Below are 25,569 nucleotides of genomic sequence, written 5' to 3' on the forward strand. Positions count from 1 at the left end.
ATTCAAAAGCAGAGACGTTACTTTGCCAACAAAGGTCTGTCTAGTCAAGGCTATGGTTTTTCCAGTGGTCATGTATGGATGTGAGAGTTGGACTGTGAAGAAGAATTGATGAGCGCCGAAGAATTGATGCTTTTGAACTGTGGTGTTGGAGAAGACTCTTGAGAGTCCCTAGGACTGCAAGGAGATCCAACCAGTCCATTCTAAAGGAGATCAGCCCTGGGATTTCTTTGGAAGGAATGATGCTAAAGCTGAAACACCGGTACTTTGGCCACCTCATGGGAAGAGTTGACTCATTGGAAAAGACTCTGATGCTGGGAGGGATTGGGGGCAGGAGGAGAAGGGGACGCCAGAGGATGAGATGGCTGGATGGCATCACTGACTCGATGGATGTGAGTCTGAGTGAACTCCGGGAGTTGGTGATGGACAGGGAGGCCTGGCGAGCTGCGATTCATGGGGTCGCAAAGAGTCGGACACGACTGAGAAACTGAACTGAACTGAACTGAACTGAAACCCCATCATGGTTCTTTGACTGAATATAATGCTTTGACTTCTCCTGCTACTTTCATGTTGTAAATTAACCCAAATCTGCCGCTTAGAGCAGCCTCTCTCTCCTCTTCAAATGAGCGGCTTTCGGCATTCTCATTGTAAGTAGGCTGAATAATGACTTCCCAAATATTTCCACATCCTAAATCCAGAAGCCATGAAAGTGACCTTATATGACCACATTGACTTTGTAGATATGATTAAATTAGGGATTTTGAGATGGGGAGATTATCTGGGTGGGCCTGAGTAACCACAATGGTCCTTTTTAAGAGTGAAGCAAGAGGAGTCGTAGGCAGACAGAAGGTGATGTGATGGTGAAAGCCGTAATTGGAGTGATGGGCTTTGGAGATGAGGGCATTATAAGTGAAAGAATATCAGCAGCTATGAGACGCTGAAAGAGTCAAGTAAACATTGTGCCCTGGGAGCCCCAGAAGAGACCAGCACAGTCAACTCCTGAATTTTAGCCCAGTGACATGGTGCAAACACCTCACCCCAGAACTTTACATTTACTTTGTGGAAACTTATTACAGCAGCTGTAGGAAACTAAGATGTTCTGCTTAAGTCTCTGAGGTCAGCCTGTGCTGTGAACTGTGATTGTGAAAAGTGAGGACCTCAGGACATTTTTGGGACTGCAGAATCCATCCCATGGTCTCCCATTCAACATGAACCATGCCATTTTGTGAACTGATCCCTGCAGGGGGTCATGATTAGTTCAAGCCCAACTTCCTTAGAGCTGGTTGATTCAGGAGCACAAACTCAAGTCCATCAGTGCGCAGAGTTCTCCTGGCAACAGGGATTCATTTAGAAGCGGGCATGTGATCCAACTGGAGCCAATGAGATACAGGGAGAAACAAAGACCCATCTTTCCCTTCTGTTTTCTATTTTACTAAGAAAGAAGAAGAAATTAACCCCACCTGCTCCCACCTGCTTCTCTTTATGTGAGATAATAAACCCTTTTTGTTAAAGAAAGACAAAAAGAAAGAAGCAATCAAGAGTCTTTCTCAATATCCCACCACGATGTATAGCCATTTATTGCATATGTACCCATACACTCTGCCTTTTTCTGTGGTACTAAGGATGAATTACCAGTTACTGCCCTCTTGATTTGAGTCCTTTTACCTACTTAAGGACATATGGCCCCAGAAATTCTCCCATCTACTGAAATATGAATTTCCCGCTCTACACTAGATTCTCCTTATCAGGATAAAAATATGCTTTTATTTTTGCCATCCTAAAAATGCCTCTCTTTAGTGACTAATAGTGGGTATGCAGTTTCTTTTTGGGTACTGGAAATGTTCTAAAATGAATTATGGCAATGGTTACACAACTCTGAATCTACTAAAAATCATGGGTGTTTGCACTTCAGATGGGTGAACTGAATGTATGTGAAGTGTCTCTCAAAAGAGCTATTTTTTGAAAAGAGGATATTGGCAAATATGATACTCTAAACGTTTGAAGCTGGGTAGGTCAGGTCACAATGATATTTTAACTACTCTAATGGAATATCTGAGAACATTTGCAAACTTATTCTATCAGTTCAGTTGCTCAGTCGTGTCCGACTCTTTGCGACCCCAGGAATCACAGCACACCAGGCCTCACTGTCCATCACCAACTCCCGGAGTTCACTCAGATTCACGTCCATCGAGTCAGTGATGCCATCCAGCCATCTCATCCTCTGGCGTCCCCTTCTCCTCCTGCCCCCAATCCCTCCCAGCATCAGAGTCTTTTCCAATGAGTCAACTCTTCTCATGAGGTGGCCAAAGTACCGGTGTTTCAGCTTTAGCATCATTCCTTCCAAAGAAATCCCAGGGCTGATCTCCTTTAGAATGGACTGGTTGGATCTCCTTGCAGTCCAAGGGACTCTCAAGAGTCTTCTCCAACACCACAGTTCAAAAGCATCAATTCTTCGGCGCTCAGCTTTCTTCACAGTCCAACTCTCACATCCATACATGACCACAGGAAAAACCATAGCCTTGACTAGCCAGACCTTTGTTGGCAAAGTAATATCTCTGTTTTTGAATATGCTATCTAGGTTGGTCATAACCTTCCTTCCAAGGAGTAAGCGTCTTTTAATTTCATGGCTGCAATCACCATCTGCAGAGATTCTGGAGCCCAAACAAATAAAGTCTGACACTGTTTCCACTGTTTCCCCATCTATTTGCCATGAAGTGATGGGACCAGATGCCATGATCTTCGTTTTCTGAACGTTGAGCTTTAAGCCAACTTTTTCACTCTCCTCTTTCACTTTCATCAAGAGGCTTTTTAGTTCCTCTTCACTTTCTGCCATAAGGGTGGTGTCATCTGCATATCTGAGGTTATTGATATTTCTCCCAGCAATCTTGATTCCAGCTTGTGTTTCTTCCAGCCCAGCGTTTCTCATGATGTACTCTGCATATAAGTTAAATAAGCAGGGCAACAATTTTTTTTTTTTAAGTAAAGGCAATTTTAAAAGTAAACTTTAGTGCAAAGAGAAGAAGAGGAATAAAATAGCAACTGGAGGGAGGAGTAGGGTCAAGACAGGGCTTTTTTATGGATGCACTTATTTTTTATGTTTGTTTTCTTTTTAATCATGCTTTTATTAATGAATAGATGCTATTTAAATCATTTTATAGAGTAAGTTAAATATATTGTCACCCTGCTTATTTAACTTAATCTATAAAATGATTTAAATAGCATCTATTCATTAATAAAAGCACGATTAAAAAGAAAACAAACATAAAAAATAAGTGCATCCATAAAAAAGCCCTGTCTTGACCCTACTCCTCCCTCCAGTTGCTATTTTCTTCTTCTTCTCTTTGCATTAAAGTTTACTTTTAAAATTGCCTTTACATTAAAAAAAATTTATTGGGGTATAGCTGCTTTGCAATGTTGTGCTAGTTTCTTCTGTACAGTAAAGTGAATCAGCTATACATATATACATATCCCTCATTTTTTTTATTTCCTTCCCATTTAAGTCACCACAGAGCACTGAGTAGAGTTCCCTGTGCTGTACAGTACGTTCTCATTGGTCATCTATTTTATACATAGTATCAATAGCATATATATGTCAATTCCAATCTCCCAATTCATCCCACCTCCCCTTTCCCTCTTGGTGTCCGTACGGTTGTTCTCTTCAATCCTTCCTTTCTCCCACACTCTATTGAACCTATCACCTCAACACGTCAACAAAACTGCTCTTTGGGGTTGCCAGTAACTTTCATGTAGTTAAATTTCATTGTCAGCTCTCAATCCTGATCTTACTTGTTCTCTCAGTCGTATTTGACCCAGTTTAGCATCTCCTTCCCTGTCTTCCTTTATCTCGATGATGGCTACAAGAGTACTTATAACAAGCCACCCCCAAACTCAGTAGTTTAAAACATTTTTGCTTATTCATCTGTGAATCACATGAGTTTTCTGATCTAGGTTTGGCTCAGCTGGGCTGGGTGGGCTCCAAGCAGCAAGATAGGTTCAGATCTGTTCCACAAGTCTCTAATTTTTCTTAGACCAGTGTGCTAACTAGGTCATGTTTCTCTCTTGCTGATCATACACTGCAAGAAGGCAAGTGCAAACACAGGATGCCTCTAAGGTCTAGACTCAGAACTGGCATGGACGACTCCACCATCATTCTGCCAGCCAAAGAAAATCATGTCTTTGAGCACCAAATCAGAGAGCTGGTGAATATGCTCTATCTTTAAGGGGGTGTATTTACAAAGTAATATGGCAGAAAGCTTGGACACAAGGGAACTAAGGCCTCTCATTTGATCAACTGTATAGAGCTTCCTCAGTGGCTCAGTGGTAAAGAATCCACTTGCAATGCAGGAGACACAGAAGATGCAGGTTTAATCCCTGGGCCAGGATGATCCCCTGGAGAAGGAAATGGCAACCCACTCCAGTATTCTTGCCTGGAGAACCCCATGGAGCCAGCCTGGTGGGCTACAGTCCACAGGATCACAAAGAGTCGGACATGACTGAAGCGACTTAGCACACACATTTCTCCTTGAATCACTTTCTTCATTGATTTCCAGAATACCCCACTCTACTAGTTTTACTCTTTGACCATTGACTGCTTTTCAGCAGTAGAATTGTGATGCCTCGAGGCTCAGTCCTTGGACTTCTTCAGTTTAGTGACTCATTTGGTGATCTCATCTAGTTTTATGGTTTTAGAAATTGTCTATATGCTGATGACTCCATTGTTTGGATCTTCACTCTGACTTCTCTCAACTCCAGACTTACATACCCAACTGTCTAAACTTGTATGCCAAACAGCAAGTTTAAACTTAACAAGTCCAAAAACAAACTCCTGATCTTCTCCCTAAATAGTTCCCTGGGTAATAAATGGTAACTCTTTTTTTTTTCCAGATGCTCAGGTAAACCCTTGGCGTCATTCTTACTTCTTCTTGTCACCACCATCTCTTACATTTTAATGGTCTCTTCCACCCTAGAATCTGTTTTAGATACAGCAGCTAGAGCAGTGGTCCCCAGTTTTTGGCACCACAGAGTGGATATGAGGAAGACAATTTTTCCCATGGATCAAGTTGTGGGGGAAGTTTTAGGATGATTCAAGCACATCATATTTATTGCGTACTTTATTTCTATAATTATTATATCAGCTCCACCTCAGATCATCAGGCATTAGATCCCAGAGGTTGGGGACCCCTGAACTAGAGTAAGCTTTTAGAAATGTAGGTGAGATAAAGCCATTCTTCTGCTCAAAACCTTCGATGCCCCCCAACTCACTTGTAGCTCAGTTGGTAAAGAATCCATCTGCAATGTGGGAGACCTGGGTTCAATCCCTGGGTTGGGAAGATCCCCTAGAGAAAGGAAAGGCTACCAACTCCAGTATTCTGGCCTAGAGAATTCCATGGACTATATAGTTCATGGGGTTGCAAAGTGTTGGACACAACTGAGTGACTTTCACTTCACTATGACTTTATAGTACAACCCGATCTTCTGTTATTCTTTGACCTTATTTCTTTTCACCTCCTCATTCACTCTGCTCCAACTACATGAACTTCATTGGTGTTCCTTGAATAAGCCAACTACTTCCTGTCCTAGGAACTTTGTATCTGGTGTTCCCTTTCCCCGCAACTCTCCTCCCCCAGATACAGCCAGGCTTGCTCCTTTAAATCATGACCCTTATTTTTATCACCCATTTCCCAAGCTAATTTTTCTGTTTCTTATTTTTTACCACCATCTGACAAACCATAGGTTTTTACCTGTTTGCTTATTGTCTATGTCTCCTCGGTGGATATGTAAGTTTCATGAGAACAAGACTTTTTGTTTTATTCATGGATATATTCTCAGAATGTAAAACTGTGCCTGGCATTTGGTATGCACACTATAATGGTGTTTGATGAATGACCAGATGGATGGATAGATGACATTGAAAAATTTGGTTAACCTGATATTAATAAACTCTGCTTGATTCACTGTGGTTGAGCTTAATGACTGCTAAAACTAAACTGACAGACCTTAAATGTCTAAGTAAAAAGTGACTGCCTGATGAGTGTTATTATTAATAGCCTGATAGGTATGATGGAACTACCTAGGAAGTACATATACACAAGAAAAAGAGGGCAAGGATTCCCTTGCTCTTTCTTCACCTATCTGTCTAGCTACTTTCTATGTCTCCTTGAAGCATAACCATTTCTTTAAAAACATTTTTTTTATTTTAATTTTTAAAAAAAAATTTTGGTCATGCTGCATGGCTTGTGAGATTCTAGCTCCCTGACCAGGGGTTGAACCCAGGCCCTCGGCAGCGAGTACATGGAGACAAACCACTGGATGGCTAGAGAATTCCCCATAGCCATTTCTTAAAAGCTATTTCCAGTAAAAACACTGGGGCTACAGGGAGTTATTTTACCTTTGAAAAGAACTGGTATCTCTGCAAATCAGAGTCAGATAAAGCTCCAGAAGAGACCTGGGTCTCACAGCATGGACAGGCATTAATTTAACTCCTGGCATCCAAACAACAGTCCTGGAGTTATTACAGAATGTAGTAGAGGGTAGATGTTAAAAGCCCAGATGCCACAGCCAAAATGTTTTGCTTCAAATGGTGGCTCCACACTATTAAGTGTCCTGTGACCTTGGGCAAGCAACCTAAATTTTCAGTTCTTCCCTGTATCATCTGTGCAATGCCTTTAATAACAGTAGAGTTATAGAGAAGATTGCAGGCTTCCCTGGTGGCTCAGACGGTAAAGAATCTGCCAGCAATGTGGGAGACCTGGGTTTGATCTGTGGATTGGGACAATCCCCTCAAGAAGGGAATGGCAACCCACTCCAGTACTCCTGCCTGAAGACTTCCATGGACAGAGGAGCCTGGTGGGCTACAGTCCATGGGGTTGCAAAGAATCGGACACAACTAAGCGACTCACACACACACACACACACATTGGGAAGACATGAACTAATGAAGGCACTTGAGACATATAGTACTATAGACGTACATATGATACATAGCAAGTGCTGTATAGTGACAGTGATATGGCTGCTGCTTGAAGCTAGGATCTTACTATTTGAGACACGGCACCATCCCCTCCTTGAATGCTCATGCAGGGCTGAGTTATGAGAGAGTCAATTCCTAGGCAGGTTGATAAGAAGCCCAGGGGTCCCTGAAGAGAGATGGGTCTGGGGCTCTTAAGGAGGAGCAAAGGACAAACATCTTTTTTTCTCTACATTCCCTAGTCTTAGTCACATAAAATGTTTTTTTATTTTAAGCCCAGAACTGATGATTATACAACAAACAACTCAGTTTAAACTCTGTACTAAGGATTATATGGGCTTCCCTGGTGGCTTAGATGGTAAAGAGTCTGCCTGCAATGCAGGAGACCAGGGTTTGATCCCTGGCTTGAGAAGATCCTCTGGAGAAGGAAACGGCAACTCACTCCAATACTCTTGCCTGGAAAACTCCATGGACAAACATGTATCCTGCTTGAGGACAGTTTCTACTTCCTGAAAACATTCTGGCTAATCCTGTTATCTTAAAATGTAAATTATAGGAGTGGGTCTAGTAAGATCTTTACAACCTTGAGACATACTTTTGATTTAGTGTAATAACTGCTGCTGCTGCTGCTGCCAAGTCGCTTCAGTCGTGTCTGACTCTGTGCGACTCCATAGACGGCAGCCCACCAGGCTCCCCCGTTCCTGGGATTCCCCAGGCAAGAACACTGGAGTGGGTTGCCATTTCCTTCTCCAATGCATGAAAAGTGAAAGTGAAGTTGCTCAGTTGTGTCTGACTCTTCGTGACCCCATGGCCTACCAGGCTCCTCCGTCCATGGGATTTTCCAGGCAAGAGTACTGGAGTGGGTTGCCATATTTAAAAAGTATATAAGTCCCTTGCTAACACTAGGGATGGGGGCATTCTCCATCCCCTTCTGATGTCTATGTCAGAAGCTTTCTCGGTCCCTTTTCACTTTAATAAAACTCTGCTATATGAAAGCTCTTGAGTGATCAAACCTGGTCCCTGGCCCAGAAGGTAAATCTTCAGAAATCACAAATTCAACACTGTTCTGGGGGCTTGTCCAGGATCTTCAGGACAAGCTAAGAACACTCAGAGCTCTAGCCTCTCTGCTTTCTGAATATATATGTTTTCTGCTTTACTCTTTTTCACTTTACTAACTCTCCAGTGTGCTTGTGTGAATGAATGACACGCCATGCATGAAACAAGCGATGAGCCCTGCTCTGTGGTTTCGAGGTGCCTCGTAATGACTGAAGGCAGCCCCCAAAAGGGGAGTCTTGTCCGGGGTTTATACCAACCTGCCAATGCCAAGAGACACCCAACCTCCCTGAGAGGGGAATGGCCAGGGATGGGCAAAGCGTGTGGACCTAACTTTCCTTTCTCAGTTATCCTTTCCTGGTCTCTTTGACCATTTGGTAATTGCATGGGGGAATTAAAACTACTAACCTAATCTGTTGGGTCAAAGACTTTCAAGGGACTTGTGATCCATGCCATTACTGTTTACTTTTACTTAGACCTCAAGCTTGGTAGTCATGGGGAGCCCAGACTTGCTGGGAGCATGTTTGGGAGCAAGGCGGAACTCTAGCTCCAGGAATGTCTCTTAGGCGAGAGGTCACTCTCTTGGCTGCCTGCCTCAGGGGCCAGCCACCTGAAAGTGAGTCTTTGTCATGGCTGTGCCTCCAATCTATGTGGATAGCAGCACTTCTGGTGAACATGAGGTTTGTGAAGACACAGATCAGGAATTGCAAGATCTGGTCAGATTGGAAGTGCAATGGCCTTCTTCTTTTGGTAGTGCTAGCTCTTAGCAGGCCAGAGGAGGCTCTCTGATGGCTTCTGTCTCAACTCCCTAGATATTCTTTCTGTGGTATCTGTGGAAATGAACTGGAAGGACTGGCCCTAGTACCCTGAGGACAAAAATCACTTTTTCCTCACTGGGCAACCCTTTCGCTATCACATATACTGATGTGGCAATGACTCAATGACTCACTGCTTCTACCTGCGGTCAGGGCTATACTCAGGAATATGCATAAGCACAGGAAAGACCGATGCTTCCCCTAGAAGTCCCAGGAAAGATTCCAGGAAAGCTACTCTGCTGCACTTGGGGTGACATCAGAGGAGGTGTGAAAATCAAACAAAGGTCTTGGTGGTAAGGAGCTAGAAATCAATCTGGGATGCTATCAGGTCTACCCTGGTGCACTTCCACCCCACCTCAGTGGTAGAACCAGGAGAGACAAGTAAGATGCCTGCGTTGCTAAGGGACAGACTAAGACCGACCAAGGAAGGAAAGCTTCAGTGGAGAGTCTGTCTACAACCCCATCTAGAGCAGGAAGGGATGCCTCTGGTGGAAAGAACCCATGGCTGTGGATGCTGCTTTTTTCTTTCTTACAGATGGGAGCTAATAGTTCCAGGACCACTTCTTTAAAATGTATTTTAAAAACAGGGACAAGTTTGATCCCAAGGGTTAAAAAAAGACACTCCTGATCTTCTTCTGTGATACTGAATGGCCACAGTATCCTTTAGAAGATGGGGAACACTGGCCTGTTGAAAGGTCTGTTAATTACAATACCGTTTCGCAACTAGACCAGTTCTGTAGAAAACAAGAGAAATGGGTAGAAGTGCCATATATGTTGCTCTTTATCTCTCTGCGAGACATGCCAGACTTGTGTCCTAAGGGTACAGATTTGGGTGTGAAACCTACAGCTGCCTCCTGTTCTCTTACTTTGACCCTGTATCTGGAGCTCCCAACTGAACAGGTTGAGAATCAGGGCACCCCTCCAGAAGGGGTCGCCTCAGACTCATTACAAACTCAAATAGTCTCAACTGTGGTTGAGACTATTCAGAGAATCCAAAAAGTACATAGAATCCTTTACAGGACTAACTTTACTTTATAAGATTACTTGGAGAATGTAATACATGTTTGGGGACAGATGCTGACTCCTGACTCCAGAGCTTGAGTTTTGGGGGAAGTTACTACTTTTGGAGATGAATGGCTTAAAGGTAAGCAGAAAGAAGGAACACGAAATAGCCCTCCTCCCTACTGGGAACCAAGAAGTTCCCAAACAGAACTTATCATTCCATAAGAGAGCCACTCTGCTGGCCGTATTCTTGAAGGACTCAAGCCAGCACGCACTGACTTTAAACTATGCTAAGTTGGCTGACATAGAACAGGAAGAGAAGAAAACTCTTGGTAAATTCCCAGATAGACTACGGGAGGCTCTCTCCAAGTTTACGGACATTGATCTTGAAATTACAGAGTGAGAAATGATCTTAAAAGATAGATTTCTCACTCAGTTGGCTCCAGATATCTGCTGAAAGTTACAAAAACAGGAGTTTGGACCCAATCAGTCTTTAGAAAAACTGTTGCAGTTGGCTCAGATGGTATATTATGGTAGGGAATATAAGGAGGAAAATAGGAAAAAAAGAACCAGACAAAAGACTGATGCCCCAACAATGGCTGTTCAGTTCAGTTCAGTCGCTCAGTTGTGTCCGACTCTTTGCAATCCCATGAATCACAGCATGCCAGGCCTCCCTGTCCATCACCAACTCCCAGAATCTACTCAAACTCATGTCCATTGAGTCGATGATGCCATCCAGTCATCTCATCCTCTGTCGTCCCTTCTCCTCCTGCCCCCAATCCCTCCCAGCATCAGGGTCTTTTCCAATAAGTTAACTCTTCGCATGAGGTGGCCAAAGTATTAGAGTTTTAGCCTCAGCATCAGTCTTTCCAATGAACACCCAGGACTGATCTCTTTTAGGATGGACTGGTTGGACCTCCTTGCAGTCCAAGGGACACTCAGGAGTCTTCTCTAACACCACAGTTCAAAAGCATCAATTCTTTGGCACTCAGCTTTCTTCACAGTCCAACTCTCACATCCATACATGACCACTAGAAAAACCATAGCCTTGACTAGACAGACCTTTGTTGGCAAAGTAATGTCTCTGCTTTTGAATATGCTATCTAGGTTGGTCATAACTTTCCTTCCAAGGAGTAAGTGTCTTTTAATTTCATGACTGCAATCACCATCTGCAGTGATTTTGGAGCCAAACAAATAAAGTCTGACACTGTTTCCACTGTTTCCCCATCTATTTCCCATGAAGTGATGGGACCAGATGCCATGATCTTCGTTTTCTGAACGTTGAGCTTTAAGCCAATTTTTTCACTCTTTCACTTTCATCAAGAAGCTTTTGAGTTCCTCTTCACTTTCTGCCATAAGGGTGGTGTCACCTGCATATCTGAGGTTATTGATATTTGTCCCGGCAATCTTGATTCCAGCTGGTGCTTCTTCCAGCCCAGCGTTTCTCATGATGTACTCTGCATAGAAGTTAAATAAGCAGGGTGACAATATACAGCCTTGATGTACTCCTTTTCCTATTTGGAACCAGTCTGTTGATCCATGTCCAGTTCTAACTGTTGCTTCCTGACCTGCATATAAATTTCTCAAGAGGCAGGTCAGGTGGTCTGGTATTCCCATCTCTTTCACAATTTTCCACAGTTTATTGTGATCCACATAGTAAAGGGCTTTGGCATAGTCAATAAAGCAGAAATAGATGTTTTTCTGGAACTCTCTTGCTTTTTCCATGATCCAGCAGATGTTGGCAATTTGATCTCTGGTTCCTCTGCCTTCCTCAGCAACCAATACAAAAAAAAATAGAGGAAAACAACAGAATGGGAAAGACTAGAGATCTCTTCAAGAAAATTAGAGATACCAAGGGAACATTTTGTGCAAAGATGGGCTCGATAAAGGACAGAAATGGTGTGGACCTAACAGAAGCAGAAGATATTAAGAAGAGGTAGCAAGAATACACAGAAGAACTGTACAAAAAAGAGCTTCACAATCAAGATAATCATGATGGTGTGATCACTCACCTAGAGCCAGACATCCTGGAATGTGAAGTCAAGTGGGCCTTAGGAAGCACCACTTCGAACAAAGCTAGTGGAGGTGATGGAATTCCAGTTGAGCTATTTCAAATCCTGAAAGATGATGCTGTGAAAGTGCTGCACTCAATATGCCAGCAAATTTGGAAAACTCAGCAGTGGCCAAAGGACTGGAAAAGGTCAGTTTTCATTCCAATCCCAGAGAAAGGCAATGCCAAAGAATGCTCAAACTATCACACAGTTGCACTCATCTCACACGCTAGTAAAGTAATGCTCAAAATTCTCCAAGCCAGGCTTCAGCAATACGTGAACTGTGAACTTCCAGATGTTCAAGCTGGTTTTAGAAAAGGTAGAGGAACAATGGCTGTTAGACCTGCTCTGAAACAGCTTGAGAAAAATTCCCAGAGGGACCCAGGTGAAAAGAGATGGACTTGTTATTACTGTGGGAAGAAGGGGGATCTCAAGTGGGATTGCCCTCAAGCATTTAAGCCACCCCTGGCTCCATGTCCCGTCTGCAAGGACCACACTGGAAAAGAGACTGCCCTCCAAGGTGTAGGTACCAGGGGTCAGACTCTCAAGGTAAGCGGGACTGAGGGTGCCTGGGGGTCCCTGCACAAACTCCCATCCTAATTACACCTGTGGAACCTCAGGTATTAATAACTGTGAGGGGCCAATCCATCAGTTTCTTTTGGACACTGGGGCAACTTTCTCTGGGCTCACTGAAGCCCCTGGTCTGCTTTCCTCCTAATCCACTACTGTAATGGGACTGTCAGGACGAGCCAAACACTGTTATTTCAGTCATCCTTCAAGCCGCAACTGGGATTCTGTGCTATTTTCTTGAGTTTTGATTGTGCCAGAGTCTCCCCACTCCTTACGGGGAGGGATATACTGAGCAAGGTCTGGGCCTCTGTTTTCATGAATATGGAACCTGCTCTTTTAACTAAAGAAAATGTGAATCCTAGAGTGGGGGCTGATGAAAAAACTGTGGGCTGAGCACAAAATACTGGTCCTGTAGTTATCATGTTCAAAGACCCTCACTTATTTCAAAAGCAGTATCCACTAAAGCCTGAGGTTAAGGAAGAGTTAAAACCCATTATTGAAAATTTAAAGGAATGGGGGCTATTAATTCCCTGTAACAGTCCATGGAACACTCCTATTTTGGGTGTGAAAAAAGTCAAATGATAAATGGAGACTTGTTCAAGATATGCAAATAAGTGCCTAATCCTTATATTTTGTCTGAAATTCCTAAACAAGCCAAATATGACTTTAAGACAATATAGACATTGGACATTACAGGCTATTGCCGCATTTGGATTCTGGGTTATGGGGAACTTGCCCAGACATTATATAAACTTGAGATTCAGTAGGCCCAAACCAACAAGCTGGTTTGGTCCCCAGAGACTCAAAAGGCTTTTAAGACTATTCAAACTTCTCTCCTACAGGCTCCAACTTTGAGCTGTCCCACAGGATCAGAGTTTAGTTTGTTGCTGAAAAAAGGTTATGGCCACATCAAATAAGGGTAATTGTTACTATTGTTTTACTAATGCCTAAGTCAAGGCTATGGTTTTTCCAGTGGTCATGTATGGATGTGAGAGCTGGACTGTGACGAAAACTGAGTGCCGAAGACTTGATGCTTTTGAACTGTGGTGTTGGAGAAGACTCTTGAGAGTCCCTTGGACTGCAAGGAGATCCAACCAGTCCATCCTAAAGGAGATCAGCCCTAGGATTTCTTTTGGAAGGAAGGATGCTAAAGCTGAAACTCCAATATTTTGGCCACCTCATGCAAAGAGTTGACTCATTGGAAAAAGACTTTGATGCTAGGAGGGATTGGGGGCAGGAGGAGAAGGGGACGACAGAGGATGAGATGGCTGGATGGCATCACTGACTCGATGGACATGAGCCTGAGTGAACTCCAGGAGTTGGTGATGGACAGGGAGGCCTGGTGTGCTGCAATTCATGGGGTTGCAAAGAGTTGGACACAACTGAGCAACTGAACTGAACTGAACTGAAAGCTCCTAAGTTTACTAATGGGCAAAATCTCACTGTACTGACTTCTCATAATGTAAGTGGGATCTTAAACTCTAAAGTTCAGAGCAACAATGCTCCACCTTTAAAGCTGCTGTAACTCAAAGGGTGTTGAAAGCTCTAGGAATAGAATATCACTTACACTGTTCCTGGAGACCCCAATACTCAGGCAAGTTGAAAAGGCTAATGACATTATTAAGAGGCATCTGTGTAAGCTAACTGAGGAAACACAAGACAGTTGGTTTAAAGTTTTATCCATACCTTTAATGAGGGCTTGAAGTGCCCCTAAGAAGAAGGGACTGTTGCTATGACAGACCATTTTTGTGCACAGATACTTTCATAGATCCTGAAGCCTTAGAATTAACTATGTGACTCAGCTTTTAACTTTTCAACAGACATTACCGGGAGGTTAACTCCTGACCCAGCCTTTGAGTCAAACTAGCCACTATTTGAGCCAGGAGCCAAGATGGGCCAGAGACTCTAGATGGGCTTGCTTTTGCTGACTCCAAAAGTCATGAGTCTGCCGTTTGACCCTCAAGACAGTGACTTCCTGTCCTGGACTCATTCCTACAGTGCATTCCACAATCCGTCTAATTGCTGGGTCTGCGGAGCACTCCCTCCTCATCAATTGAAGACTTCCCATGGTGGGTTTCTCTGCTTAAAGCAAAGGACTTTCTTCAATTCTGTGATGACATCTAACAATCCTAAGATGGACTGATGTAACTATGGACATAATGTGACTTTTAATTTTGATTATGTTTTAACTTGGTTTAATGCCTATTTTGCCTTACATCTGTAACTGTATAATGCGGTTTGTTTCTAACCGTCTGAAAGCTTTTAAGTTATAAATGGTTGTTCAAACTCCTAAGAGTGCTACAACCATCTCCAACTATTACTTGGGGCCCCTGGATCAAAGACCTTCAATATGAGGGTTAGGAGAATATGTTGCCTCAACAATTTAGGGATGATGCCCCTCAACAGCAGGAAGTAGTTATGCAACGAAAATGATGCTCCTTTTCCATGGAATGTAATTTTCCTAAAAGAAAAGGGGGGAATGAGAGAGTCAATTCCTAGGCAGGTTGATAAGAAGTTTGGGGGCCCCCAAGGAGAGAGGGTCTGGGGCTCTCAAGGAGGAGATAGTGTTAGTTGCTGAGTCATGTCCAACTCTTTGCAACTCCATGGAATGCAGCCTGCCAGGCTTCTCTGTCTATGGAATTCTCCAGGCAAGAATACTGGAGTGGGTTGCCATTTCTGTCTCCAGGGGATCTTCCCAACCTGGGGAAGCTCTTGAGTGATCAAACCTGGTCCCTGGTCTGGAAGGTAAATCTTCTTCCTTCTTCAGAGATCACGAATCAGACACCATTCACTGTAAGCTATCAGTTATGTGCTGCTTAGTACCCTAGATGCACTGACCTTGGAGCACTCACAACATTGTGTTCACATCTGCTGATGAATCTGTTTCCCCCACTAGACCATAAACCCTCAATGTTTAGAGCCAGGTCCAATTTATTTTGATAATCACTGCCTGGCGTGGCACCTGGCACCTAGAAAACACTTTTGTGCCTATAGGGGCCAAGGTCTACTGAGTAAAGTCATTTAGATATCAATCACTAAAAGGAATGGTAGAGAATAGTTGCCCTCTCACAATACCAAGTAGCAGGAACTATGCAAATTCAGTTTATTGTCACATGGAAAAATAAGTCAGGGGCTTCATATCACCTGATTTTCCAAAGCCCTGTATTAATTTTCTATTGGTGCTGTAACAATTAACAACCTTAATTCTATCTGCAATCTTGAATCCACTTTGCCATGTAAGGTAACATATTCACAGATCCCAGGGGTCAGGGCATGGCTATATTTGGGGTGCTATTATTTGGCCTACTACAAGCCCCAAATATAGACAGAAAAATAAACGTTGGATTGTAGAACATGCTTTCTCTGACATAGGGCCTTTTATTTGTTGGGTTGGCTTTTTCTCTCTCGGGTTATAGGTCCTTCTCATGTATTTGGTGACTTATTATGTAAGCTCATCTTCTCTGGGAGATTGCAGCAAACGTTCATTGACTTTAGGAACTATGGCTGTGTGGGTTTCCCTTGAGGTGGCTATGGTTTCTCAGGCTCTGTGGTTTTTCAACAGGCTCTGTGGTTTCTCAATATTGTGGGCAGAATCTTTGGAGGGAGAATTATGCAAACTTCCACACTGAGGAGCCTTCCTTTGCAGAATCTGCACCTCCTCTACATCATGACTACATCCAGAAGGGAAGATTTCAATCTTCTCTTCCAGTTTTCAAGCTTAATAGACCTTCCTTTAAGACACTATGAAAAAAGACATAGAGATCAACGTTAGCAGGTGAAAAGGAACTTACTTGTAATTGGGCAGGCAAAACCAGTCCTATCTCCCAGATAACCTTTAATGTCTCATACCAGAGGCCTTCTCCAGTTTTTGATAATAAGAGCTGACATTTACATAGCATTTAGCAAGTGCCAGAAGCTGTTCTAAGCAACTTGGTATACATTAACTCATTTATTTCTCCCAACTCTTAATATCCCCACCTTGCAGACGTGTTTACAGACATTGAATAACTTCTGGATTATTCAATGTTTTATTCTGAGCAACGTCAAAGCAAAGACAAGATATGAAGGAATGGGCAACAGCCAGAGAAACTGCATGCACACACACCATTTAGCTCACAGCTTCTACTCATTTATTTCCTTCAACCAGCCAAACAATGCAAGCAGGCAGGAGGAGAAGTGGGTGGAATCCTGTTCCAGGACTGACTAGTGCCTCTCACTCCCTTGGGTGCCACTTATTCTCGCAGAATGAATATTCATCAAGACTTGGCTGGCTGGCACACTGTTCTGATTAGGGAGGCTGAGCCCTAGGGCTTTGCCTTACAATCTATTGGTCTGCAGTAGCATCAGCCCTATTCTGATTGCTGTGCTGTGCTTAGTAGCTCAGTCCTGTCTGACTCTTTGTGACCCTATGGACTGTAGCCCACCAGGCTCTTCTGTCCATGGGGATTCTCCAGGCAAGATTACTGGAGTGGGTGGCCATGCCCTCCTCCAGGGGATCTTCCCAACCCAGGGATTGAACCCAGGTCTCCTGCACTGCAGGCAGATTCTTTACCATCTGAGCCACTGCTGCTGCTGCTGCCGCCGCTGTCAAGTGGCTTCAGTCGTGTCTGACTCTCTGCAATCTCATAGACGGCAGCCCACCAGGCTCCCCCGTCCCTCGGATTCTCCAGGCAAGAACACTGGAGTGGGTTGCCATTTCCTTCTCCAATGCATGAAAGTGAAAAGTGAAAGTGAAGTTGCTCAGTTGTGTCCGACTCTTAGCGATCCCATGGATTGCAGCCTACCAGGCTCCTCCATTCATGGGATTTTCCAGGCAAGAGACTGGAATGGGGTGCCATTGCCTTCTCCATTGAGCCACTAGGGAAGCCCAAAGTTATGTAGGCCATTACATCATTACATATGCATTATTATATATAGTTATATCATAGTTACATCATTTCCACATCAATATCTTCCAGAACTTTGGAGAACTTTCCTAAACATGTTTATGACTTTGGAAGTTTTCTACACTTATTTATGACCTTGGGAACTTTTCTAAACTTGTTTATGACCAGGTGTTTATCTTTTTTGAATGAGAAAGCCATGTGCTAATCCTTCATGGGGAATATATGTTCGATTTTAATCACTTTTGGAAAAATGTTTAGAAGAAATGCTTTGGGAAAGCTAGTTTACCATTTTTAAAGTACAGCAAATAGATTTTTATTTATCCTTGTTAAAATGTAGAATAAGCCATCCTTTAATCACACACAGCTAGTTAGTGACAAATTTAGGGTTCACATCCAAGCAGTCTAAATGCAGAATCCACATGTTTAACTACTGTCTAATATTGTCCTTCTGTCATCAATGCCCATGATGCCAGAAGCCCAGATTTCTCTATGAAGGTATTACTACTAAGCTGAGAGAATTTTTAGCTGAAGTTTTGTCCGGAAACCCAGGAGAATCTTTTTTTGTAAAGCTATAGGTGAACACAGCCTGGAACTAACAGTTCCTTGTTCCACTCAATACTACTCCCAAGTGTACAGTTCATACCCGGAGAAAATCCAGTTCATCAGAGGGCAGACAATGGATGTCTTGTGAGCAACATCCAGAGGACCCTGCTATGTAAAAGATATAAAGCAACTGAAAATTTTAATGGTGGGGAGGGGGCAGGGGGGATGCTAATAAACTAATATATAGGGAATCTTTAAATTATTATAATTTTCCTCCCTTGTAATAAGTTGCTTTACCTAATAAAATTTTCTCTGGCACAATGTGGTTAGCATAACTGCAGCTGTTAGAATTATTGTTCACCTATCAGTTCAGTTCAGTCACTCAGTCACGCTATTTCAAATCTTAAAAGATGATGCTGTGAAAGTGCTGCACTCAATATGCCAGCAAATTTGGAAAACTCAGCAGTGGCCACAGGACTGGAAAAGGTCAGTTTTCATTCCAATCCCAAAGAATGCTAAAACTACCGCACAATTGCACTCATCTTACATGCAAAGTGATGATTAAAGTTGTTCACCTATAGCTTTACAAAAAAAGATTCTCCTGGGTTTCTGGATAAAACTTCAGCTAAAAATTCTCTCAGCTTAGTAGTAATCCCTTCATAGAGAAATCTGGGCTTCTGGCATGATGGGCATTGATGACAGAAGGACAACATTATCTTCTTCTAAGGCTCAGGTGAGGAAACGGCACTGTCTCAGCCAAAAGATAACTTTAGTTTGGGCTCCGGTTGTAGAGGAGGCAGTGCAGAGAGCACTGAAGAATAAGTGGACTTAGTACATAGGAGATGCCGCCAGTGAACTTGTATCTGGAACAGATCAGTGGGAAGGATATGGACGGAATAAACACACCAAGTCTAACGGCAATAAAGACACCGAACAAGTTCATGACCATATAATTTACAAAGCTTATCCTATGGGGAGAAAAATAAATATCACAACACTGTCCTGAAAAATGAGTGTCCTTTTAATTGGTGGCTCTTTTGTGTCAGCAATATGGGTAAGAGAGAGTGCTATGTGCTCACAATTTTATACCACTTGGCCATGATTTTTCTGAAAACATTTTTGAAAATAAGATGCTATACAACTATGATACTCAACAACAAGTTACTGGAGAAAGTGAGGGGCTGGGCGGGATCTTCAATTTTCAGAAGAAACAATTAAACCTGATTTTCTCTGTTTAAGATTCCCATTACATGTAAAATAGTGATATTTATTCCCAGTCAGTATCTTTGCCATAAAGGAAATTGTGAGGTGAGTGCTATCAATAGTGGCTATTAACACATTATGTATGACACACAAGAGCAAGAAACTAAAAGCGAAAATATCCTCACAAAACACCCTGGTCTTTTAATCCTCACGACAATGCTACAATAAAATCAGAATTTTAGAATGACAGAGCTGAAGCCTATCTACCAAGACTAGCCAGCTAGTAACCACGAGAGATGTGATTCGAGCCCAGGGTTGTTTTACTATAAGCTTTGATTTTGTTCTCATGAGGGTACAGTGCATCCCGCATGGAATTGTGTTTAGCTATAAAAGATCAGGTAATGATATCTGCTCTTCATGTTTAGAGCTCAACATTAGTCCATACAAACCCAAACCTTATAAATACTTAATGTTAAGCACTTTTACTACTTTCCAGTGAAGGGGAAAAAAAATTGCAATTGATTGAATGCATTTTCAGACACAGTTTACCAGTAGAATAGTTTCAGGCAATTCAGCCTTTTTAAAAAATCTCTATCCAGCAGAAAGTTTTAAATTTATTTTGTACAGATAAACAGACATACTAGATGCATTTTGACTTAGGGTGAACATTACTATGAGTAACTGGCATTCAGGGTAGCAGGTGACATAATTCCTGTGTTTCCATTCAGGGACAGGGTCACAGTAAAGAGGGCAAAGGGGAGTTATGGACACCTAATGCATCATGTTGATCCACCAACTCCTCAGTGCCACCCCGTGCTGTCCATTAGGATTCAAAACCAGGAGAACGTGTGCTGTGAACAGATTTTAGTTACACTGAGGGAAGTTTTTCTATCCAGTCACACATTTGTCAATATGTGAACCATGGCACAAATTTATAAAACAAATGGATAATGTTAGTATTATAATCTGTAACCACAGACTAGATGGCAATAAATGTCACTCATAACATTAATTATGTTTTTGACCTTATTGTATTTAACGGTGCTGCTGCTGCTGCTAAGTCAGTTCAGTCATGTCCGACTCTGTGTGACCCCATAGATGGCAGCCCACCAGGCTCCCCCGTCCCTGGGATTCTTCAGGCAAGGACACTGGAGTGGGTTGCCATTTCCTTCTCCAATGCATGAAAGTGGAAAGTGAAAGTGAAGTCGCTCAGTCACGTCCGACGCTCAGCGACCCCATGGACTGCAGCCTTCCAGGCTCCTCCGTCCATGGGATTTTCCAGGCAGGAGTACTGGAGTGGGGTGCCATTGCCTTCTCCGGTATTTAACGGTAGTCATCAATAAACTTACCTACTTATTTGGATGGGAACGTTAGCATCACACTACACTGAATAATGAACATGTGAAAAAAACAGTTTATCATGTGGTTTAATATTCTGCAAAGCGCAATTTCTACCTGACCCATCTAAATCTTGGACATTTCTTAAGACACAGACTCTCCATCTATGTCTCCTCTCTTGGAATAATGCTATTTTTCTAAATTTCCATAATGCCTACTTTACTATTAAACAAGAAGCAGGAAATGGAGAACTTAATGAGATGATCCAAATCATCGATACATTTCTTTTGATGGTAGACAATAAAAAAAGGAAGGTATAGACAGAGGAAAGAGAAAGAAATTGCTGAAGAATGGCTTCTGAAGGTGAGTGATGGGTGAGCAAGCCAGTTTTTATCTTAGTTTGGGAAGGAGAGGGAAGAAGGATGAGAAGGTCAACTAAAAAGAATTCAAAAGAAAGGAACATGTTTGTAATTATTTCAGTCAAGTTTAAGATGAGAAATGAAAGCACAGAGATAACAGAATAGAAAAAAACATAATTTTAGTAGTTAACATTTATTGAACTATTAATTCCATTTTGCAGAGGGGAACCTAAGACAAGAGGGGTTAAATAGCTTGCCCAAATCTACACAGCTCGTTCATGGCAGAGCCTGGATTTCAATCCTTCAATCCGAACTTCTATTTTAAAATGAGGTACTTAACGAAGCACATAGAGTGAGAACTCTCATAGAGAGGGGACATAGAGACCAAGGGATTAACTGGGAGGGGGAGAAGGCCGCATTAAAAAAAAATTTTTTTTTAACCAGTGGGCTAATTATATGTGTTGTATGTTAGTCGCTCAGTCGTGTCTGACTCTGCGATCCCATGGTCTGTAGCCCATCAGGCTCCTATGTCCATGAGATTCTCCAGGCAAGAATACTGGAGTGGATTGCCATTCCCTTCCCTAGGGGATGTTTCTGACCCAGGAATCGAACCTGTCTCCTGCATTGCAGGCAGATCTTTACCATCTGAGTCACAAGGGAAGCAGACAGAACACTTTGTATATGTTAACTCATTTAATTCCGCTAACAATTCTATTCGATAGATACTAGCTCATTTTTCAGACAGGGGCACTTGACATTTGATAAACGACACATACCTTGCACAGAGTTCCATCTCAATAGCAGGTTCTGCAGCAAAACAAGGAAGACTGAAGGAGACTTGGCAACAGAACGGTACAGGGCAAGGTAAGCAGGTTCAAAATGAGAAATGCAGGAAAAGTTTCTCACTTAAGCCCAGGCTAGTTTCAGTTTTCAAATCTCCCCGCCCAGCCCGCGAAGGCGTCACAAAGCCCGCCCCTCGGCAGCAAGGCCACGCCCCCTTCCGCGGAGGGGCTCGGAGCTCCCAATACTTCCCTCCCACCCTTTGACCCCGCCCACTCCTCCCAGCATCATTTCCTGTGCGCTGGGCGCTAATTGGTCCGGCAGTCGGAAGTGAGGGCGGGCGGTGGGTCCGTTGCCGCAGTGACAGAGCTGGGGGAGTCCGAAGATGGCGGCGTCGCGTCGCTCTCAGCATCATCACCACCATCATCAACAACAGCTCCAGCCCGCCCCAGGGGCTTCGGCGCCGCCGCCGCCACCTCCCCTCCCACTCAGCCCGGGCCTGGCCCCTGGGACCACCCCGGCCTCCCCTACGGTGGGCGGCCTGGCTCCGTTCGCCTCCCCGAGGCACGGCCTAGCGCTGCCGGAGGGGGATGGCAGTCGGGATCCGCCCGACAGGCCCCGATCCCCGGACCCGGTTGACAGTGCCAGCTGTTGCAGTCCCACGAGCACAATCTGTACGGTCGCCGCCGCTCCGGTGGTCCCGGCGGTTTCTGCCTCATCTGCCGTCGGGGTCGCTCCCAACCCAGCCGGCGGCGGCAGTAACAATTCACCGTCGTCCTCTTCTTCCCCGACTTCTTCCTCCTCTTCCTCTCCATCCTCCCCCGGATCGAGCTTGGCGGAGAGCCCCGAGGCGGCCGGAGTTAGCACCACAGCACCATTGGGGCCTGGGGCTGCGGGCCCGGGGCCAGGGGTCCCAGCAGTGAGCGGGGCCCTGCGGGAACTGCTGGAGGCCTGTCGCAATGGGGACGTGTCCCGGGTAAAGAGGCTGGTGGACGCGGCAAACGTGAATGCTAAGGACATGGCCGGCCGGAAGTCTTCTCCCCTGCACTTCGCTGCAGGTCAGAGACTTTTTGAATTGTTTATTAAGGGTTTTGTGTTTGGCACTGGGCTCCGGGTAGGGAAAGAAAACGAGTTATGATGATGCGAACGATGGGGGCGTGGTGATGATGCCTCAGTACTTCTCGGGAAGCCTTGAGGTTCCTTTCTTTAGGTGGTGCCAGGGTGACGGGGGCGTGGTAGGGGACCGTGTGAGTCCCTTCTTTTTAGTTTGCACAGTGATCCTTGTGCTCATCCCCAGCCTCCCTTAGTGGTCGTCTCAGGACATGGATATACTTAACTTTTTCAGTTCCGAGTGTGTCGGAATAAAGTTGATCTGAGCAGTGTTAGAGTAGTTTTGTCGTGTGTTTGCTGATTTCCTTTTTACAGGAGTAATGTCGCATGAGGACAAACTAGACCAAGAGAGGTTTAATAAAACTCAACAAGTGTTAAGTAGCTATCGTAACCTTATCATTAATATAAGAGACTTAAATGAAGTTAGTGAAACTTTCTCCGCTTTTGAGGTAGTGTACAGTCCGATTGGGTAGATCAAAATGTGCCTATGTGAAGCAACTGGAGAAGAATATTTGGATGCATTATGTGATGGCAGAAGAAAAAGCTTTGAAGTTCTGGCAGCTGCTGTCTGTTGCTTGTGTAACATAATTTACCTTATCTCAGTAGCCTCAGTCTCCTCATGGGCAAAAATGTATATGGGGATTGTGTGAGGATTTACTGAGAAGTATCTGGAACCTAAGTTCTCCCCCTAAAATACTTATTCCTAAAACCTGGACCGCTGCACACTTTTATTTTTAAAGCAAGTAATTATTTTTTTTTAAAAACCGATAATATGTTTTTATAAAATACAGAGAAATTTAAAACAAAAAGGATCATAATCTCATTGCCTAGATACCTCCTATTAACATTAAAAAATAAAAATGCTAAGGTTATATACCTTAGAAATGTTACATTAGAAATGTGTATGTTGTATGTACATTCATATAGTACAGAAATATACGAAATGAAAAAGCATCACACATAATCAGAGATGATACTCCGAAGATAACTTCTGTTAAGTTTCATGCTGTATTTCTAATATATACCACTCTTTGAGTTTGTTCTGTTAATGTAAAGCGTATGTTAAGAACTTAATGTATTGTTTATTTCTACCAGAACTCGGAAAATATTTTTATCCTCATTTTACAGATGATGAAAGTGAAGCATGTACACTTAAATAATCCTAAATTCACAAAAGAAGTAGTGGAACTTGGATTTAAACTTAGTTTGATTTTGAAATGTGTGAAGTCCAGGTTAAACAATTACACTTGGTTTAAGATGAGTTTTCATTTTTGTGAGTAATTTTTATGGAGTTTTCACTTTGGCAGTGTTTGGGGAGAAGAATTAATTGGGGGCATATACACTCCAAGAGTAATGTTCACTTTTTTTTTTTTTTTTGCAGTCCATACTTAGCAATAAATTTTATTTTGTAACATGCAAAGTGAATCAAAAGTTTCAGGAAACACTTCTTTGCCTTGCTACATGTGTTGTACTCTGATATTTTATATCCTAATCCATTTCCTTTCTTGCAAATGCTATTTGTTATCCCATTAATGAGTCATGGTCAGCAGTGTGAGAAATACTTAACAGGAAATCATTATTAGATCGCTGGGAATGTGGACACTACTATTAGGAAAGATTGAGGGCAGGAGGAGAATGGGGCGACAGAGGGTGAGAGGGTTGGATGGCATCATCAACACAATAGACCTGAGTTTGAGCAAACTCGGGGAAATGGTGAAGGACAGGGAAGCCTGGCATGCTGCAGTCTGTAGGGTCACAAAGAGTCAGACATGGCTTAGCAACTGAACATCAACTATTAGGAATGTAGAATTGAATCAAAATCAGGCTCCCATTTAAGTGGACAGATGCTCACAAGTGTTGCTTATTTTAGATGAAATCATTTCTTTTTTTTAGGCAGGATGAAAGATCTATAATAAATGAAGCAAAACTGCCTTTGTAGACTTTATTCCAAATTTTCCTATTAGAACACGTTGTTTCACGAATCTTGCCATTTTTCATCATACTGCATTGTAAGTAATCACTTGCAGATGATAGTTACGTTAATTTTGGTAATATTTAGGATTAGTCACACATAAAATAGTGCTTATCTCCCAAGTCACATCTTCTGTTTGCCACAATAGTTACTTTTTATTCTGTTTTTAGAGTTTTATGTGTACCCAGCTAAGCTAGAAGACAAACAGTGAAACAGTCCTGTAATTATGTTGTAGTTATGAGACCCTAATCTTGAACTGGCTTATTTAGGGAAAAAAATAATCTGTTTTAGTTCCGTGTGGAAAAGGGAACAAAAACAGTGAAACTGTCTATGGTGTAAAAGCGTAATACTATAGTCAATTTACTGTATTTCATGTTTATGTTCATAGCATTAAAGCTTTGTTTAATCTAGTCTTGTTCATGCCTAGGCTGGGTAATTAAAAGTGATTCTCAGTTGACTATTACATGATTGGAATGCTAGTCACTGAATGTCATGGAAGAGCTGTTTTAAAGATAGGAAATTGGTACCATGCCTTGGATGAAAAGATTTAAAAATTGTAGTTCCGGTGTTCCACAAATCTTTAATTACTTAAGATGTGAAAGTCACTCAGTCGTGTCCAGCTCTTTGGGACCTTATGGACTTTACAGAACCCCATGGAATTCTCCAGGCCAGAATACTGGAGTGGGTAGCCTTTCCCTTCTCCAGGGAATCTTCCCAACCCAGGGATTTAACCCAGGTCTCCCACATTGCAGGCAGATTCTTTACCAACTGAGCCACAAGGGAAGCCCAAGAATGCTGGAGTGGGTAGCCTATCCCTTCTCCAGCTCATCTTCCTGACACAAAAATCAAAACGGGATCTCCTGCATTGTAGGCAGATTCTTTACCAAGTGAGCTGATAGCTTATCATAGGTTGGTGTTAAATA

The 25,569-nt window shown here is 43.0% G+C and overlaps 1 protein-coding gene and 1 long non-coding RNA gene across 3 annotated transcripts in view; one reads left to right on the forward strand and one right to left on the reverse strand.

Annotated features, from left to right (window-relative positions):
- Nucleotides 1-21,837, reverse strand: part of LOC104976077 (uncharacterized) — a 119,740-nt gene extending 97,903 nt beyond the window's left edge. For both annotated transcript variants that reach the window (XR_009493147.1, XR_001495283.3), the window contains exon 1: nucleotides 21,561-21,837. This is a non-coding gene — a long non-coding RNA (uncharacterized lncRNA). The remainder of the gene's footprint in view (nucleotides 1-21,560) is intronic.
- Nucleotides 21,838-21,949: 112 nt separating this feature from the next.
- TNKS (tankyrase) overlaps nucleotides 21,950-25,569 on the forward strand; it is a 156,640-nt gene continuing 153,020 nt past the window's right edge. Inside the window, exon 1 of the mRNA NM_001206160.3 lies at nucleotides 21,950-22,622. Within this exon, the coding sequence (NP_001193089.1) occupies nucleotides 21,950-22,622 (673 nt within the window). The remainder of the gene's footprint in view (nucleotides 22,623-25,569) is intronic.

This window comes from Bos taurus, chromosome 27 (assembly GCF_002263795.3).
Source record: "Bos taurus isolate L1 Dominette 01449 registration number 42190680 breed Hereford chromosome 27, ARS-UCD2.0, whole genome shotgun sequence".
NCBI lineage: Eukaryota > Metazoa > Chordata > Mammalia > Artiodactyla > Bovidae > Bos > Bos taurus.